The 20,254-nt window shown below is 44.6% G+C and overlaps 1 protein-coding gene across 1 annotated transcript in view; it reads left to right on the top strand.

Moving 5' to 3' along the window:
- The first annotated feature begins 1,301 nt into the window (after positions 1–1,301).
- Positions 1,302–20,254, top strand: part of SUDS3 (SDS3 homolog, SIN3A corepressor complex component) — a 32,890-nt gene continuing 13,937 nt past the window's right edge. Inside the window, exons 1-7 of the mRNA XM_036929205.2 lie at positions 1,302–1,666; positions 4,406–4,475; positions 6,425–6,480; positions 8,020–8,091; positions 10,777–10,796; positions 12,094–12,250; positions 19,817–19,912. Of these exons, the coding sequence (XP_036785100.1) occupies positions 1,525–1,666; positions 4,406–4,475; positions 6,425–6,480; positions 8,020–8,091; positions 10,777–10,796; positions 12,094–12,250; positions 19,817–19,912 (613 nt within the window). The 5' untranslated portion in view covers positions 1,302–1,524. The remainder of the gene's footprint in view (positions 1,667–4,405; positions 4,476–6,424; positions 6,481–8,019; positions 8,092–10,776; positions 10,797–12,093; positions 12,251–19,816; positions 19,913–20,254) is intronic.

Below are 20,254 nucleotides of genomic sequence, written 5' to 3'. Positions count from 1 at the left end.
AATCCTAGTTTAAATATAGATGGTGGGCCTCCAGTAAGCACTGAGAATGACTCTAAGGTAGAAGGAGCTTTAGAAGATCTCTTAACTCCTAGAGGGAAATCACAGCATTCCTTTCTGGAAATTCTTGAGTTACTGGTGGGAGGAAAAAAAATCCCTCACCAACAGAGCCAAGATTTTAATTAAAATAAGTTAGGAAATAAATGTTAAAATAAATGGGTTAAGTTTTTTCACTTTTAAAAGATTCTGTGGGGGCCAGTTAAGAGGTAAATTGGGTCACAAAGGATCTGAGAATCAGAATATTGGTCCCACCCCAGCTTTTACATCTGTGTTCAACTTTACTACCTGTGAATAGTAAAGTTATCCTGTAGAGACTTGGGTGCAACATACAGAATAGGGTTACTTTGGACACATCACTAAACATCTCTGGACCTTCTTTCTTAACCCTTTTCTTGCTACACACAACAAAGGTATAAGGACATCTTCAATTTTTACTTTAAGCACTATGTCCCCTTCTACTCAGGGAATCACACAAATTAATTCATGCAGGCTGCAGCTTTCTTGTTTTCTAAGTTTCCACCTAGCACCTTTCTATGTTAGCCTAATTAACTTCCTGTAGGCAGATGTTCCATTTGCCCAGCTGAGGGCTGGTTAGCAAGCAATTGGACTGGGGAAAAACACCTTTAAAAAAATTAATATTCTAAGAAATATGAGGCAGCTATACAGTAGGGGGCCTGGGTATGAGAATGTAGACAAAGCTGACTGGATGCTACCATTTTTAAGAAAAGTGACAGCTCTTTTCTCATCTGTAAAATCGGGAGAAGGGACTCCCACAGACTGGGAAAGTTCAGTTTTGCTGACCCTTGGATGGACTATCAGCATCCTTGTCTTTATTTTAGTTGTTAATAAAGTTCCAATTAGTCGGGGGAGGAGGCAGGCTTTTCTTCGGAGTGATCACCCAAATTCTAGAAGCCTTGGTTTTTCGACCTATAAAAGGTATGGTTCATGCCATTCACCCGCTCTCAAGAGCCCTCCACCTGTCAAGAGCCCTTCAAACCCTCTGCCTCAGGTCACTAACGATCATCGCTCCGCTTTATTTCTGGCTCCAGGCGCCGTCTGGCGGCTGTTTCTAGAAATAGCCTCTGAGCTTCGGGGTCCTGACCGTGGTCAGGCCTGCCCAAGGATTTGCCTAACTCCACAGATCCTGTCTCCGCCCCTCCCCATTACCTGTTAAAGATTTTTAACACCGCGATGAAGGGGCTAGAGTTAAGGTAAAGGGGGTGTCCGGCACTCCCTCAAGGATGGTGGAATCAGGCGATCCTCGGGCAGCTCACGACCCGGAAGTCGCCGCCGGCACGAGGCCCCCGTTGCCGAGCGCGGGCGCGAGGGGCGGAGCTTGGAGGAGACGGGGAAAGGGGTCGCGGCTCCGCTTGGCGGCTCCTTCGGGCGCTGCCGGGCGGGCGTCAGGTCCGCGAGGTGGGCGGCCGCCGTGCCCAGGTAGCACGCCCAGCCGTGGGCAGAGGCGACATGAGTGCCGCGGGGCTGCTGGCTCCGGCTCCGGCTCCGGCCGGAGCGCCGACGGCCCCGGAGTACTACCCCGAGGAAGACGACGAGCTCGAGAGCGCAGAGGACGACGAGCGCAGCTGCCGGGGCCGCGAGTCGGACGAAGGTGCGTCCTCCGGTTCACCTGGCGGCCCGGGGCGGGGGCGGGGCCGCGTGGGAGCGGGGCGGGGCGACCGGGGGCGTGGGGCGGGGCCGCGTGGGAGCGGGGCGGGGCGGCCGGGGGCGTGGGCGGGGCTGCGTGGGAGCGGGGCGGGGCGGCCCGGGCCGTGGGGCGGCTGAGGCGCGGCCGCGGGACGTTACCCCGTCGCGGCCTGGGCAGGCGGCAGCTCGGGATACGTCGTGTCCTGCGGTTACGGGAAGAAAGACGTGGGGAAGCCTTGTCAGAGCCGGAGGTCCCTTTAGGATTCTGCCTCTTTTCCCCAGACCGCCTCTGGTTGAACCTTAGGTCTTCACTGGTTGGAATGAGAAAGCCTTCCACGGGTTCCTTGAGTATCCCCTCCCTTTGTAGTTCCTGAGAGGATTGGAGCAAAGCCCGGTTTGACTTCCTAGTGCCCAGTTTGCTCCCCGCAGCCCTCAACCCTGGCGTAATGCTTGAGTTCTCCCTGGGCAATGCAGTGAGGTTGAGAGTACAGGTTGGTTACAAGAAGGGCCTTGGAATTAGCTTGGCAGTGATGCCGGGGTTCTTGTTTGCAGAGTCGAAGAATGAACTTAGCAAACACTTAAGGTAGGAGAGCAAGGGGGAGGCTTTTATTGAGAGAGACGGGGAGAGGACCGAGCGAGCTCCTGGCTCATGGCCGGAGGGGGACAAGAGAGCTTATAGTGGTGTGCTGTCTAGGGGTTTTATAGGCAGTTGAGGATTTTTGGAAACGTGAAAAAAAAGGCTTAGAGGTGTGGACTTGTTGAGTGGTCCCTGAATATTTAGAATTAACACAAGGAACATCCTGCTCTGATTTCTCCCTGAGATACCGGCGTCTTGGTCTGGGAGCTTATCAAACAAGGCCGCCTGCCCAGCCCTCAAGGTGAGCTGAGGTATTGTCTGTTTGTTAAAGAGTAAGTTAAGAATGTTCCTAACTTCCTGGGTATTAAAATGCAATCTTATCTTTAAGGTGGAATCTTTCCTGCCTTTTACTATGTTGTTTACAGCTGGGCCTGCATGCTAAATTAGTTTCCCAGTTTGCAAATCACCTCTAAAGGTCTGAAGGAGGAAAGACAGCACATAGGCCTGGGCCTTTTGGCATGCTAAGGTGAATCTTACACATGATTACAAACGATTAGCATAATAAAAACGTGGGCTACTTTCCTTTATCTGGGGAATATTAACTGATCTCACTGAAGAATGACTCCAGAGCCTAATGTTTAACACAGAGTTTTGGTAGGGGGTTTCTTTGCATGTAGTTACATTGCTCTGACTGTAAATATCCTGCCTTGCTTTTTCCGGAGGCCCTCACCTTACTCTGACTACACTCACTGGTCCCTGTCTCAATAGGTCTAAATTTGGCTCACTTAACCCAGCTTTGTGGTTTTAGACATTTAAGCTTCTGAGATTAGGTTTCTCCACCTGTAAGGGGGTCTTCCTAGCGTAGGTGTGAGGATTAAATGAGATACGTGTGTAAAGTACTTAGCCTGGCACTCAGTGAATGCTCAATAGGTGTTTTCACCAGTGGAGAAACAGGCATAGGAGATAAGCATTTGCTTAATGGTGCCCAGTGTTGTGTTTTCAACATTATCATTACTGTCTCTCAGAGCCTTGCTTTTCAAACTGGGCTTTACAGTTTGGCAAGTGTGAGAAATACTGTTTGGATGTTTTGAGGAAGGTGCTGGCTGGAGGAGGAGAAAGGTGAAGAAATATAAAAGGACAGGGGAAAGAAAGCACTATATGGTGGAATATATGAGTGGAATATTCTGGCACAAACTAGGATGGGGGAGCAAAAGGCTAGACTAGCTGTCTGGAACGAGGAGTTTGGTTTATTCAACTCAGTTCCCCAAGTGCCAAGTATTGTGGCAGGCACATGACAGGAACTCACTGAAGGAAGGGAGAAGAGTTTGTTGAGAACTGAGTCTGCAGTAGTCTTTAATAAGGTAGCTGCATATGCAGATAAAAAGTTGGAGGAACTAATTGCATTTGGTTAGACTACATTTGAAGACCAGGCTTAACCAGAGATTTTCGTGAATCACTTGTACTTCTTTTAATGCCCACAAGGGGGAGGGGTGTAGCCAAAATCGTTTTTTTCCCCTTCAAGTGGGGCTGTTAAAAATTACGCAGACACTCAAGCCATTTGCTTATTTTAAGAACCGTGTTTAAAATATTATAGAACAGTTTCTGTTTGATCATCTTGTCTCCTTTCTTCTCCCATTAGTTGTAACTTTGAAAGCATTTCAGTTTATTAGAGTTCAATTCATTGGTTCAGATTCTCCCTTATAGGAATGCGGCGTAAAATTTGTTAAGGGTTCAAACGGCACGTACGAGAAGAGAATGTACATGTCAGGTCGTTTTGGAGTAGCAAACAGGCTTGGCTGCCTGTAGTTTTCCAGCCTTACACCCTCAACTCCTTTTTCTGAACTACCCAGGTTGCTTCTGCAGAAGTAGCCTTGACCATGCCTGTGTCTTGATGCACCCTGTTCTCTGGCTGCACTTCAGAAAAGACAAGTTCTTTGCATAAACCTGGCTGTGTGTAAAGTGGGAATGGCATTTTCTGAAGTAACTGAATGTAATGTTTTTCACTGATGGCTTCACACAGGCCTGCACGGAGTGAAATTCACTTTTCAGAAGTTTTATTAAGTATCAGGTATTAACAACTCTTCCAATTATGTTCTTGACAAACTCTTCTTCCTTGATTTCACTTAGACACAGAGGATGCTAGTGAAACCGATCTGGCAAAGCATGATGAAGAAGACTATGTAGAAATGAAGGAACAGTGAGTATGATTTTTATATTTCTTTTTTCTGTAACACAGAATTGACAAGGAAATGTTTATAGTGACCTTATGTGTATGGGTTTGGCTACAGTGCTTCCAAAGACTATATATGTATATGGGTGACTTCCTTGCTTTAAATTTGTCACATTTAATCAGTCTTTTATAGAGGACATGGTGTTTCACAGTTAAATGGTTCTCGGGTGTGACGCCCTGAGCACTGAGTATGTGCTAGATGCCTGGTGAGCTCAGGGTGACCCAAGGCTTCTGGCTCCTGTTCCAGGGCACTTTCCACACCCAGGCTTTCTCTAAATGTGCCCAGAGAAACTAAAACCACTTATTCCTGTCATAAACACAGATGCAAGACAGTGTAAAATATATCTGATAAGTATCTGTTGGATATACTTTGAAAATCTTGATTTGACTTTTTTGATTCTTTATCTCTAAACTAGCCAATCCACATTCCTTTCCTAATAGGTCCTATTTGCAAATGTTTTGTGATCATCTTCTTTTCAGGGTTTGGACCTAACCAGTGCAGAATAAAGGATTACTTTAATAATTCATGGGATTTTTCTAATAGCTTCATCCTTGAAAACAGCTTGCTTTTCATTTTTATTCTCTTGAGGCTTTTTGTCGAGTTGTCGTGACCCATTTTACATGTATTTTCATATGCTATTATTTTCTTGAATCTGAATTTTTTGTTGTTTACTTCTTCAGTCTGTTAATATTGCCTTTCAAAGACAGACTCAGATTTCAAAGGCATTGTCTGGCACACTCAGTGTGGTGGAAAATTTAATATATTGGGGTCCAGATACTTGTGTGCAGTTTTCACATCCCTTCCCTCTCCAAAACTGGTTATGTTGAAGCATTCTTTAGAGACAGTTTTGAAATTGAACGTGTCCCTGAATACCTGATAACAAATATTTTTCGATTAAAATTGAATGCTTTGTGTAATTCAAGGTGAGCATTGAGAGTACATCAGAATTCTCCCTAAAAAAATCTGACCCTCGGTGTAATTCTCAGATCCTGCCTACTCTTTCCTCAACCTGCGGATAGCTGGGTTGTATTTGTAGACCTTACTTCAGCAATCCAGAGGCTATTGTGCCTTTTATTTTTTGGACAGCATTCTTTGATGTTGCAAATCTTGTTTTTGTCACTGTGAAACTGGGGGTGTTTTCAGGTAGAAGCAAAACTTGCCGACATGTGATTTATGTGTGGGATCCACCACTCAAATAGACTTGCCAGAGTATATATATGTAATTGCCTATAATCCATTCGACGTGAGGGGAAAGAATTAGTATGCCAGCTCCTTTGACTTTGTGATTGCTGTGTGTTCTTATTCAGGTGGGGCTGCAAATAAATCCTGCATTTAAAATTTTGTTACTGAATGACTTAAATATTTTTTCGATCCTAAAAAAGTAGTGCTTTTGAAAATGACATTCTGAAGCTTTATTAACTTAGTGCTTATATAACTATGATATCTATATAGAAAAACATGCTGAAGGCATAATCCTTATACCTTTGGTATTTACAGTCTAATTGTAGAGTTGATATAAAAGCTGCGTTTAATGCCTTTATGTATGTGTGTGACTTAACGCTTCCAAATCCAGAGGAACATGGCATCATCACACTTTCAATTTTTCTTTGTATTGTTCTTGTCTGTTTACCATGTTCACTTGTTTATTAAAATCTGCATATCTTCATATTTGTAGATTTTAGACTAATTTCCTAAAGATGGTAACACAGGAGAATATACAAAATTGGGATATAATTCAGGAATGTGGAATCCTCCCTTTCTGACCCCTTTAGCTCTAGTGCATTTTCAACCAGCAGCAGGCTGTTAGTTTTGTCTCTCCCCTAAAGGACCTTAATGCTGTTCCCTTAAGGTGGGTTAGTTGGGAATTGAGCACTGATGCTTTTGTCTTTCAGTGTGGCTTTCCCTTTTTTTACAGGATGTATCAGGATAAACTGGCTTCTCTCAAGAGACAGTTGCAACAGCTTCAGGAAGGTTAGTGTGTGGTTTAATCCTTTATTTCTACATATACTTCTTAATATTACAAACCTCTGAAATCTGTGTATTTCACTTCTCTGTGGGAATGATTGAAAATTTGATGTGGCTGCTGTTAGCTGTGCAGTGTATATTTTGCTATATTCTGTAAATAAAATGGCGATTTTCAAGGTTTTTTGAAATCTCACATAGGGCTTTCTGTAGAGCATGGGCTGAAAACCATTGTTGTCTAAAGCTGGATGTTTTTAGGAGAGACATTGTTACCTAAGAGTAAATAAAATCATACTATTCTTTCTAAACTAAATGTTAGTGAACTGTGGGCTGTCTTTACTATATTTTTCCTTGTTTTGATTGGTAAATTAAAAGTGGATTGTATCCTGAATGCTGTTACCTGCCAAACGTGGTTCAGCATGGGGGTTAAGAGCACAGGCTATCCAGTCACACCACCAGTTTGAATCCCAGCTTCACCACTTCTGGAAATTTGATCTTGGGCATATCACTTTCTTTTGCTTAATTTGTTTTCTAATCTGCGAAATGAGGAAGATGGAAGTAGGTGAGATTATGCCTGTGGAGTGACTTGTGCTGTTGGACATGCTAGGACTCAGGGACAGTTAGCTGCTGCCTCACTCTTTGGCTTCCCTTTGTGGAGTCCTTGTATCAGTGAAACTTCTTTTCCACTAAGTACTTTTATTGCTTGGACTAGCCCATCTCATACTGATTGCTGCTTAATAATGAAAATGTTCCCATGAGTTGCAATCACACATCTTTGTTTTATTTTTACTTTTGCTTTTTGTGATAATAGAAGTATTGACAAGGAAAGAAATACATGTCCTTCTAGCAAGTCTGTGAGGTATACCTGGCATGGTTGAGTGAGGGATTTTGAAAAAGATGCTATTGCTATTTCCCACTAAGGCATTATGATCAGGAAACACCTCCCACCCTAACTGGGAACCTCAAAATAGCTGCTTTGGGGAAGAGCAATGAAATGAGTAGGGATTTAGCAAGAATCTGTACCTGAGCTGTCCACTATTGTCACCAGCCAAGTGTGGCTATTTAAATTTGATTAAGGTTAATAATTCACTTCTTCAGTTGTACTAAATGAGCCACATTTCAAGGGCTCATAGCCGCATGCACTAGCCATATTGGACAGTGCAGCATAGAACATTTCCACTACTGCAGAGAAAGTTCTACTGGACAACATTGATCTAGGCCTTACTAGAGGAGATTGACCTTTTTCAGGGAAGGGAAGCCCATGACGCCAACTGTAATAGCAAGTGATCAGAATATCTTGAGGATGAATGCCGGCACCTTTCTACTCCCCCTCACTTGCTAGAGTTGGAGCAATTTCTGCTCTGTGTATTCATTGAGAACCAGTTGAGATCCAGTTAGCTCTGTTGATATGTGCTTCGCTTTGGTTTGTGTTTTACTCTGATTATACTAAAATCCTCACTGCTGGTGCTGGAAAATAATTTTAGGAACCAAAATGTAGAGCAGCTTGCTCTTCAGAGTAACTTTTTATTTTGTAAATCTCAAAATCAGGTACATTGCAGGAATATCAGAAGAGGATGAAAAAACTAGATCAGCAGTACAAAGAGAGGATACGAAATGCAGGTAAGGCTCTTTGTGCATGGAAATGAGTCATCTTCAAATTTCCTTCTTTTGCTGAGTATCAATAAGCAATAAGAGCTATTGTCCAAAATGTATCACAAATATCTCAGTGAAAGGAGAGTTTGGGGGATGAGAGACCTCAAAGCCCTGATTACATAAGCCTGGTTCACTTTTTTCTGGGGAGTCAGTGAACAGCCGTAGCTGAGGTTGCTCGTCGTGGCTCCTTGCAACCAGGTCCTGGTCCTTGGTGCCTCAAGAGGAGTTGGCACATTCTTTCTTATGTCTGCATGGCTGGCTTCATGTATGATCAGAGGAGCTGATGTGGAAAAGGATTGCAGCTTCTCTCTCTCCTGGATTCTGCTGTGGGAGGAAAGGATGTCCTTGTTTTTTCCTTCAGGTATTACAAGCATTTTGAGAGAAAGAGTATGCTTTTGGCCTGTTGTACATGGTAAGTGTATTCTTTCAACAGCAATTTGTTGAACATCTCGTAGATCTAAGCTGTGTGAGCAGTAAGAAGCAGTGTTAACTCATCATCCACTTCCCACTTCAGGGAACTCATTGTTTTCGTTGACAGAAGGTGCCCCAATGTGTAAAGTTAACAAACATTTTTAGTTAAATAAAGAATCATGCAACAAGTGAAGATGTGATGGCTGTTAAGTGTGTAAGCACAGATTCCTGCACTTACAGGAAGTCTTTTGTAAATGTTATATTTTGAAGCTCCTCATCAGCTAGCATTTTGAGTGTCTGCTTGGTGCTTATTCCCGCAGTGGTAGAAGTAATTGGGTTTTAAAATGAGGCCTGGATGCCACTCATCAGGCTGCCTGCCGTCCTCTTGCTTTCTGATCCAGTGACTTTTGAACTTTATGTTGATGACATCTTTTCTGTCCCCCAGTGGTAGACGGCCAGTGTACACCAACAGAGAGAAAAGGAGCTGAGGGCCGCAGGGGCACTGGGAACACGGAGAGGGAGCCAGGAGCTTTCTTCCTAGACACATTCTGCCTGCCCTTATGGTCACCATTCCACTCTTCCTCATGCATCTCCTTGGGGCACTGTAAAATCCTCAGCCGTCTTTCCGAGCCCCCTTTAGCAGGGAAAGGAGGAACATCTTAGGTCTCACACTTCTAAGCAGGTATTTGCTCTTGAAGCCTCAGTTTCTCCAGCTGTCAGGAAAATGCTAATATCTCATGGAATTGGTTTAACGTGTAAGAAGGAAGGTTTAACGTGATGTGAGCCATTTTTCTGAAGCTCAAACTGCAGAGTATTGAGCTCTTTTTCTTAATTCCATTCTTACTCCCCCAAAGTAAAAATGCAGAAGAGTTCCCAAATCAGTCACAGCTGGAGATTTAAAAAGCACATTCCGTGCAGAGATAATCCGCCTGTGGTAGTAGTGCCTGGTGTCTGGCTCCTTTCTCTAAAACTGCCACCACCTGCTCTAAGTGCTAATTGATAGTGTGACTGGGTGCAGGTGTGATTTCTCAGAATGGTGCACTCTTCAGATGTTGGGGCTGTTCATGTGTGGTAAAGTCTGAAGCAGTCATGGAAGTGAGCATGGTGGGTGGGAGTGCCTGGGCGCATGTGCTTCCTGGGGCTTCCCAGTGCCTCTCCTTGCCAGAACCATCAGGGCTTCTGGGGAGTTGGAAAATAATGAGTGGCTTGGCCCTTTTGTCAGTTAATTTCTCATTCAACAACTGTTAATTGACATCTAGATTCTTAATCTGGAGTTGCTGAGGCTTTCAAAATTTTATGAAGTACATGTGAGTGTGCATATGTGCTTTCTTATGGGATAGGAGCCATAGAATTTATGAGATTTGCAAGGGAGACCATGGTAAAATGTGAACAGCAATCTCCGGAGTTGTTGATCCACCAACAGTCTTTGTGAATGGTATGTAGCAGCTCCACTCTCACCCACAGATGAGAATCACAGACCTGTTTTGTTCTAAGTGCTGGGTTTGCATAGGGCTTATAATCTAGTGGTGGAGGTGGGGGAGCAGCTGGGTAAACAGTTCCTCATTACCTGGCACACAGTGGGTACTGAATGAGCTGTTGCTGTCAGGTGGATACTCTGAGGTGTGTGGGGTTGTTGGTAAGTGAAGGGTCCTCAGGAAAGGTCTCTGGAGCAAGCTGTATTCTATCAGAAACTTGGGAATGTGATCAGAGAGACCAGAGGACATTGTTGGGGGAGGCAAGGGCCTGGACAGAGGCTTGGCAGCCTGGAAGGAAAGCCCCGGGAGGGCTTGGAACCTCCTGCGTTCATGGGGATGTCCTTCCTTACCACACAGAGCCCTTCACACGATGCTGTAGACACATCCAAGTTGACTTTGCTTCTAGAGTAACTGCATTGTTTCTTCCTGCTCGTCCTGCCTTGCAGGATGCTGGAGGGTATGTTCTGAGTGAAAGAAGGGACACCTTTTATTTTTGTTTTGCCAGAGTAGTTTGGTTCCTGTTGCTTGCTTTTGTCCTTGGGCAGATCTGCTAGAGTCGATTCTTTTCAGGGCCAAATTTTAGTTAGACACGAGTGCTTCTAGTGTCCTTCCCCTTCATGTATATCAACACTTTACTGCTGAAAACATTTGCTGTGTGTAACTGTGCTTTCAAACAGTAATTACTGCTTCTAAATGAATCCTAACATCACTGTCTAGAAAGGCGACACACCCTAGTGACTCTAATTGTGCATTTTATCTCTTTCAGAACTCTTCCTCCAGCTGGAAGTAAGTACCTTGGATCTTCTGGGTCGCAGGCTCCTTCTGAAACTGGAATCTTGCTCTCCCAGTCCGGTGGCCTTTCTTTCTATCACCATATAGATAGCTGGGAGGCTTCCAGGGCTGGAAGCCTTTATCACTGTTCTGTTTGACTAAATGACATTTGGTTTCAATTCAGAAATTCCATTATTAGTTTGTTAGTTGGGCAGCCTCTTTATCACAGAGGCTTAGGAGATAGTCACCTCTCACTGCTTTTTTGTTGACTTTTCTCTCACATTAAAGCCATTTGGGAGTATGTCTGAATATTGGCCTGTTAACTTGTTACATGGATCCTCAGTCTCTGAAATGGCTCAGCAGTTCAGTTTTATAGCTGACCTTCTGGGTCAGTGGGGAAGATGTAAAGTTCTTCCTTTTATTTAGCAGACATCTGAATGCTTGTTCTGTGTGAGGCACAGGGCAATGTACAGAGATGAGGGCCTGAATCTTGAGTGATGTACTTCTCCTACGATGGTGTTTCATGTTTTTTTTTTTTTTTTTTTTTTGTGTGTGTGTGTGTGTGTGGTGGTGAGGGAGTCATGAATATATGAGAGCCACACATGACTGTTGAGAAGGTCATGGTTTATCAGAGCCGCATTATTGGAAACTACTTCAGTACAGAAGTCAGTGCCCATGCAGTAGTCACAGCCTGAAGGGTCCCATTATCTCCAGCCGTAGCCCACCATAAGAAGGAACTCCTTGCTCTTCTCTCAGTGCAGTGGTGAGATGTAAAAAATGGGTGCTTATGCATATTTTTTTTTTAGTATAATTTCAGTGCTTGAGTACTTAGGGGTTCAGTTACCTAATAAATAAAAGTGATCTTTTCTAGTCGTTCTTTATCTTAACTGTATCAAAAAATAGTCATGTCATCTTGACTCATATCTTGTAGTTAATTCTGAATATAGATATTTCATCTGGAATAGACTATTTTCCTTTGAAACTGTGATCTTAACAAGGGTTTATTTACTATCTTGGGGAAACCTATGTTCTACTTTAACATAAAGCCATACAATAGAAGATGTGGAAGAGGAAATAGCCTGAGTAGCAGGTGAGGTATACACATGAAGACAAGCAGAAGTTGTATGGTTCAATGTTATGCATTTATTGGAAAACTTGCTCTCAGACATGCTGTTACTGCAAGTGTACATGTGGGTGCAGCTATTCCCCGTATTTCTAGTAACGGTATCTGCCTTGCTCTTGAGTGCATAGGCATACTTGAAGTTGGAGCCCTGGCTGCCAGGGCCATAGTCTGTGTTTCTCTTTTGCTCAGACTGAACAAGTGGAAAGAAATTACATTAAAGAAAAGAAGGCAGCAGTGAAAGAATTTGAAGACAAGAAGGTTGAGCTGAAAGAGAACCTGATTGCTGAGTTAGAAGAAAAGAAGAAAATGATTGAGAATGAAAAGCTTACAATGGAACTGACTGGAGGTACTAAAGCACCACTGAGCAGGGTCCTGAGCCTGGAGGGGCTCCAGGTACTCCTCCTGTCCTGCTTCCGTCTCTGCTCTTCAGCAGAGCAGAGCAAGTTGAAAGGAGGGGGTCTTTGATAGGACAGGCCAGTTCTCACGTTTTCTTGGGTTAGCTGTAGGACTTGAGTGAAGCCATTGAATCTCTCTGAGCCTGTGGCCCCCTCTGTAAAATGGGGCTGATCGCACCTCATCTCTCAGGGTTGTGGTTAAAAGGCTGAGTGCTTTGTACAGTGCCCCATACATAACAGGTGTTCAGTAAGTGGTAGACCTTTAATAGTGACTTGAACCTCTGGCTTATGCATTATTTTCCTGGGTCAGCTGCCATTTGGGTCTTGGTTATGGTCATGGGTCACTTACCCAGGTCCCTGTGTTGTAGTGGGAATCCTCTGCTTTGTCCCCCCCCCCCCCACCCAGTCTGCCTTCATTACAGAAAAGGCATTGTCTTTCTTTGATCTAGATGTGAGAACAAAGGCATTTCGCTGTGTCATCTATGCTATTAGATCCCTTCCCCGAGGCATTACTGTGAACATTTCAGAGAAAGTTGATACGTTTGTATCATGGGTAGCAGAACTCAACTATTTTCATGTGAAGATAGTAAAGTTACATTAGACTCAGAGCCAGTCCTTCCCTGGCCTTCTAGGATTTAGTCACCTGAATATGGGAACTCAGCAAGTTATAGGCAAGTATAAGGAAGAAACAATATGGCCTGACTGTTCTGTTGCCATATGTAGACTGACGAAGTGTAGAAGGATCCAGGGTGGGATTGGCTGGAACTAGCTATTTGGGAACTTATAAAAATTTCTATTGGCAAATAGAGTACTGCAGGGCCAGTCAGTGGTAAGTTTGTCCCTTGCATATGTAAGTGGCACCCCATCTGCACACCCCAAAATTTAACTCTGATAATCATGTTCAGAAGGTACTGGGGCTGTTGTGTGTTTGATTTTAGTAGGAGTCCATAAGAAATGCATTGTTTTTTTGTAAGTCCTTGGGGCTGACTTTGAAACTAAAAGGAACAGTCAAGAGCTGTGTTTCCCCTCTGCATTTCTCATGCTAAGACCCAACGTGGTCCTCCAGATAACTCAAGCTTGTAGCTCCACAATGACCATACACTCATGTCATTGTGTCTGAAGTGGTGGAGAGGGTCTGACTCTTGAAAAGTCTCTCCTCTGATAGCTTCCTTATTAAAAGACTTGGCAAAAGAAGTTAATTCCTTGAAGACCTCAGAAATGACGTGTTTTTTGTTTTTTTGTTTTTTTTTGGTGAGAATGGATGCTAAGACAGTACTGTCTTGTTCTGTTGAAATGCTTTTTTAATTAGACTGCCAGCACTGTGGTACCTTCTCTAGTGCCAGTCTGCCCACCTGTTTTCTGTCCTGCACACCGTTTTCTTTGATGGTGGCTGTGGCTGGCATTGATGCCTCATTGCTCGCTGCTAGAGCCACCAGATGTTCGGGAGCCTTCATTAGGCTAGTGGGAAATATTGTCAGTTTATAGCTGTTCCCTTTCAATCTGCAGGGAAGGATATCATCACCTTACCTGTGATTTGGCATCCGAATTATTGACAAGTGATACACATTGTTTGGCCAGGCAGCTTTACAGCCAGAATCTTAACTGAGACAGGGATCCCCAGTGACTTAAGGCTGAGCCTGCCAGGGTAGGAAAGACAAATAAATGCAGGGAAATCATTTGTAACTCAGTAAAATGGATGACAGAGGTGCCTAAAGCTAGCCGTGGATATTAAAGGTATCGATGTCCTTGCTCAAGCCACTTGGTGCCCTTGGTGTGGAAAGCACCACCGAGGTAATGATAGCGTGTTGGGAGGAAGGGCAGTGGAGCCAGGAGGGTAATTAGCATTTCCACAGATGGTGCTGCTGTGGTGTTGGATTAAAGGCCTGGTTCCATTCCTCTTCTTGAGTGACTGATGGCACCTTCATGGGTTGATGCCCAGTGTCAATGTTGCCTACTTCTGCCCAGGAAATAGCTTGCTTACGTTTCCTCCTGGTTCAGCATGGTGCTCTGTTGAACAAAAATATGGAGTAAGAGGCTGGTGAGAAGCTTAGACCAAATAATGCATCAGAAGCAGGTGTATCTGGTCTGCTGCTCTGTCCTCCCTGGCGGTCATTGGGAGGCTGTCCTCACTGCCAAACTGTTTGTTGTGTAGTTGCTCATGTGTCAGTCAAGAAACTGGGATGAATTACAGATTGTGCTACACCAACTTGAATGTGTCTATGAGTCACCTGCAGGTCTTAATGAAATGTAGATTCTGGTTTGGGGGTCTGGAGTGGAGCCTGAGACCCTGCACTTCCAGCCATCTCCCACGTGCTGATGCTGTGCATGGACCATATTTCGAGTCGTGAGGTTATAGGTAGAATTATTTGAGTGGGAGTTTTCTGTGCACTTGAGGCCAAGGTTATAAGTAAGCCATATAATCAATGAGAACTTAATGAGCTTTAAATGTGGCGACCTTTATCATTTTTAATCCATTTGTCCTCTTCCTATCTTTAGGACATCACCTTCTGTCCTTCCTCCCAACAGCCCACTAACTGCAACTTCATGTTCTTTTGTGAGTTCTTGCCTCGCCAGGGGCATCTTCCAGCCCTCAGGCCCCTGTGGAAGCTACTCGTGTCTTCAGTAAAGCCTGTGAGTTGCCTTTAGAAGATACTGATTCATAGCTGGAGACGTGAGTAACTGTAGTACTAAGATAGAAGCTCTGTTTCCTGAGTGCTTACACTGAGCCAGGTATTATGTGAAAACATTAGAGCTGCCTCCATAGGCTGGTGGATGTGGATGATCTTGGCTTTGTCATGACCTTGGGTCTGTAGTGGGTTTTTCTCATTGGCAAGGAGATGATAGAACCTGCTGTGGAGGTTTGGTGTAAAATTAGAGAAACGGTGCCTGTAGCACGTTTCAAAGAGTGGCTGGCCCACGGAGTAATCACTTAGGGATTGGGGAGTTGTAAACTTGGAGTTCTTGCAACTCCCTTGACTTGACATGGCAAAGCAGGCTCAGAGGAACGGAGGCATTTGCTCAAAGTGCCCCAATGAGATAATGCTTAAGCCAGAATTTGTCTGACTCCTTGCATGTTCTCTTAACTACCACCTTAAACCAACTGTCTACAAAGAACATGGATTTATGACTCACCGAATGAGGCTACTGGGTAAGGTCTCTGTCCCTAAGGAGCTTATGTTTTGGCAGTTACAAGTCTGACACAGCTTCCATGTCTTCCAAATGTAAGGCTGTGTCAGGAGAGAGAGCCCCTCAGTGAAGGCAGATTGTTGGAATTACTTTTACTGATTGTAAAACCTTTGAAAGGTATATGTGGTTGTACTTACTGATGGAAGAGCGCTTTCACACAATATGTAACAGCCGCCAAGGAGCAGGGGACCTTGGAAGTCAAGGAGGGTGACGAGAAGAGGTCCCACACAGATCTGGGGAGGGGGAATGGAAGAGGTGACCTGGATTTGAGAGGAGTGGGCTTGTCTCCAAGTCAGTCATTCTTGGTGCTGCCACTGTGGAATCCATTTAGTGTCGGTTGAGGGTGCGGAGGAGGGCTTCATTAATTCACTCCTTAAATGCCATCCCTTTGTTGTGGGCAACTTTGGCCTAATGGAAATTGGTCCCTTCCTACCCAGTTTGGCCATTGAAAACCTGACTTATTCTTACTTTGCCTTTCCCTCACCCACCTCCTACAGGTACCCCTTTGTTGTCAGCACTGTAACTTGATCTCAGTGCATGAAGAGCCTGCCAGCCCATAGAGAGGGGCCTCAGGGTGTGTTGGGGTTTGCTGTGGGCTTCCAGGCCAGCCCATGTTCCATTGCCTCTGGTTTGGGGACAGTTGCTAAACTGCTACAGTGTTTACTCTGTTGTGGTTTTTCTTTCTGCCACTTAAGATTCTTTTTCTTAAGGATGTTCCTTTGAATCACTGCACCTACTTTTTTTCGATAGCTGAAACTTGGTTAAAGTGTAAGATAAAGCTCTTACTGCAGTCATGCGCAGTAGACAGGTGAGCTGGGAGGCCTAAAGAAGTGCAGAACAAAAGGCCAGACAGTAAGTGGTAATTGAGTGTTAATTGTAGGTAATTAATGTTGTCAGGAATCTCTCTCCGTAGGGACTATCGGGCAATGGCTGCCCAGCACTGATCCAACCTGTACTCCCATTTCTTAGCCAGAACGCCCAGGGCTACCTGGTGGGGGCCTGTGCCTATCAGGTTTGGCCATCCTCATGCTCCTTTCTGGTGAGTAGAGCAATAGGCCTTCTGTCACTAAAGGTCACATATACGAGATGGATTAGAAAGGAGGGTAGTTTAGTATTTTCTGTTGCATATATTCCCCTGCCTCTGTTTTAATTGATCAGTTAATTCTACAAATAGTATACCCTGAAACAAACCTATGAAGAGTCGTCTGGACCAGAGAGGTTTTCTGATTTAAGTCAGTTAGTATTTGGTGCATATTTGGTGCATGATGACTGAGAGCAAGACTGATTTCCTGCCCAAGTGCTTTCTCCAGGAATGCTACCCTCCAAGGTCTGAGTTTCAGTTACATCCAGAAGTTGAGTTTTGTCGCTGTACCCAGGTTGAGTCCCCTGGGGGCCCTTATTAGCCGGCCCACAGGAATGTTATGTTATAAACTCAGGATGCCAGCCTGGGAAATAGACCTTCCAGGCAGACTCGGACTCACATGGTCAGGATATCTCATCCCTCCATGAAAAATCTACCTTCAGAGCCAACTAGGCAAATTTGGGATTGGAGCAAAGTGATTGAAGTAGATAATCTTGTGTAGTTTTGGGGCCGAGATACCTAAATGTTGATCTTCTATCCAGTAGCCTCTTCTGCCTGGACCCCTGGGAGCCAGGACTCCCCGCTGCTCACTCTTCTGGATGGTGGCGGGACATGCTGATAAATTTTAGAGGCTTCCTCTGAGCACCTTCCTTCTACTGAAATAGTCTTTTTGGATGAAATTGATTAGGTTATTACTGTGGCTAGGCTAATAAAATGGATTGGTTTTCACCATTTCCTAAACTTTCTGATTTGTGAGTGATGGATGCAGTTAATGATTTTCTGAGTTTATTGGCCGTGATTAAGACTGGGCTATTCCCAGAGCCTCTCAGCTCTATCTTCCTTTGGCTTCTATCATGCATTGCCCATCCTCCCCACCCCCAATACTTGGCAGCCCACAGGTGCAGCATTCTTGGCCATAGTCTTTGGGGGACAGAACATTCCAGAATGTTCATGTGCTAGGTGCTTTTTCTCTGGTGCTCTTTTGGGTTGGGTGAGGTTTTTTCATGCTTTGTTTGCCAGATTAGGTCTTAATGTTGTAAAGCCTCACAGTTGACATCCGTTGCCTTTTAAGTAGCTTCTGTTTGAGCTGGTTGCACCTTGACTTTTTAGGAAGATTTCTTTGTAGTTTTTTCTGGCTGAAAATAACAATAATAAAGACCAGCACTGCCTGAACTCTTCGTTAGGCCAGGTGCTGTGTTGAGTGCTTTACATGTGTCATGTCATGTCAGGACACCCCGGGAGGGAGGTATTAACTGGTACTTCCATTGGGTGGGTGAGGAAACTGATGAGCATTCACAAAGCCTGCCTTAGGCCGCACAGTACAGCCGGGATTCAGACCCACCTGCCAGGACCAAGGTGGAAAGGGGGGCTTCCCAGGGTGAGAGGATTTTGCCTTTTTCCCAGGATCGGGTGTGTTTGTCCTCCTTCCTCTACTCCCACTTCCAAGTACACCTTTATGAATGTTCATTAGGTCTCCTTCTTATCACTTTACTTCTATACTACAGGGAAAAACCAGTAATGCCCATTTCTCTTAAGAGCAGCGTGCAGGAATGTCTCTTGACTTTGTATGTGTGTTTATTATATGTTCTCAGATCTCTCATGTCGCTGTAGTGAAAGAGCTACATTTTAATTCCATGAGGCTGTCCTGTTCCTCTGCTGACACTGTGCCTAGTCATGAGTTAACTTTATCTTATCATCAGGCTGGACGTCATCTAGTAGTTCTGTAGGAAACTTTGTGGAGCCCTACTATGTGCCAAAACTGTTGCAAGGTGTTGGGGTGGGACAGATTCCATGCCAGGGTGGAAGTCAGATGTCCTCTACAGTGTGGCATTTGGTAGCAGAGGTGTGTACAGATGCTCTGGTTACCTGGAAGATGATGTGACTCCGGAAGCTGTGACAGGAAGGGGAGAGTTGAGCTGGTTCTCAAAGGATGTTATATAGGAGTTTGCTGGGCAGGAGAGAGGAGGCTAGGCAGAGAGGACAGCATGCAAAGGCCTGAGGACATAATAAGTAAGGCACCTTTGGGTTACAAAATAGCTAAAAGCTCACAACAAGGTATGTGTGGATGAAGGAGAAGGGAGGAAGAGCAGAAAGGAGACTTGGCCTCTAGTCTGTTGAGAGTGGCGAGCCACTGAAATATTTAAATGGAAGAGTGATGTGCAAAATGATCTGATTTGTGTCTTAGGAAGATCCCTTTGACTGATGTGAGGATATGATGAGGGGATGGACTTGACAGGTAGCTATAAGGCAGAACTGCTGTTATCTGGTGGATTTGATGCCTAGGTGAAGGAGGAGAAGCCACAGATGACAGATTCTGTTCGGCTGGAAGGAGGGAGAGAGATGATGCCCCTGAGATGAAGAGTAGGCAGCCTTGGGAGCAGAAACAAGGAGAAGTAATGAGTTCACTTGGATCCTGGAGGGTAAATAGTGTTGTAGGGTATAGGTTGCTGTTCAGAAGGGTGGGAGGAGTTGGAATTAGTGATCAGAGGTTTATTGATATACAGGCTTAGAACTGACTAGGTCCCAGAGATCAGTAGCATTTCAGAAGCAGCAAACAGGACCCCAGTGAGGCAAATCAGGAGAGGAGAGATCTGTGTAGCAGTGAGCAGCTGGAGGAGGAGAGAATCTAAGGTGAGGGGAGTCAGCAGCAGTGGTGTTAGGATGCAGAAGGAAGTCAAGAAGAATGAAAAGAGGCTTTATTTGGAAGCTTCATTATGTCATTCTTGATACCAAGTTGTTACAAAAGGTTATAAAAGAAAGAGTCTGAGTTTGTAAACGAAGATTTATAAAAATGTTGGCACTTGAGGCCAGTGGTCTAAAAGAGCCTTTTATATCAGTGGGCTTCAATTCACCCATCTGGTGTGGGAACAGCAAGAATTAGTTGACTTGAGATGACCCAAAGGTTCCTGCCAATCCCAAGACCCTACAACTCTGTGACTTCTTAATTTGAGGGAAGAAGAGAAAAAATTGCTAATTTTCAGGGTGCTGGAGAGATGTCTGCAGGGGCTACAAATGGTAGACTGCAGGGCTAGGCTGCATTACTAAGAGGAATGTGCACTTAGGCCAGCTGGTCTGAATCTTCTAAGTACAGACCCTCTCTGCAGTCTGGCTTAAGCCCCGTTGGGACCAAACGTCCCCATTAAAACAGATCTGATTGGGTGGCTAAGGGGCATCTTTCTTACACAATAGAAATTCTTAACTGACTTGAAGGGGGAGTTGGATAGATTTACCCATTCCATATTTGCCACAGATTCTATGGAGGTGAAACCCATCATGACGAGAAAGCTGCGGAGGCGACCCAATGATCCTGTCCCCATCCCAGACAAGAGGAGAAAACCTGCTCCTGATATCCATTTGCATCAAGCTTTAATCACTTTTTAAAAAAAGATTATTGGATCCTTTCCTTATCCATTTGGTTGAGTATCCGTTGTGGCTACTGTCCCACAGGAATTGTCATATTTGATTGGAAAACACATGTAAAATATTCATGAGATGGGGGTGGCCATTTCATTACTGGAGTCCTCAGTTAGTACTGCTGTGAGAGGATTTGTAGAGGGCAGTTATTTGGGAAAGCACTTTCGTGTTGCAAGTTCAGCCTGGTTTCAGTGCTCACTTGGAGATTCAAGGTTAACTGAAAGTTTCATGTGCCTTAATTTTTCTATCTGAAATGAGGACAGTGATATCTGCC

The sequence above is a fragment of the Manis pentadactyla genome, chromosome 14 (assembly GCF_030020395.1).
Source record: "Manis pentadactyla isolate mManPen7 chromosome 14, mManPen7.hap1, whole genome shotgun sequence".
Classification (NCBI taxonomy): domain Eukaryota; kingdom Metazoa; phylum Chordata; class Mammalia; order Pholidota; family Manidae; genus Manis; species Manis pentadactyla.
Note: the sequence above shows the minus strand (reverse complement) of the source record. Positions and strands in the feature narration are given on the sequence as shown.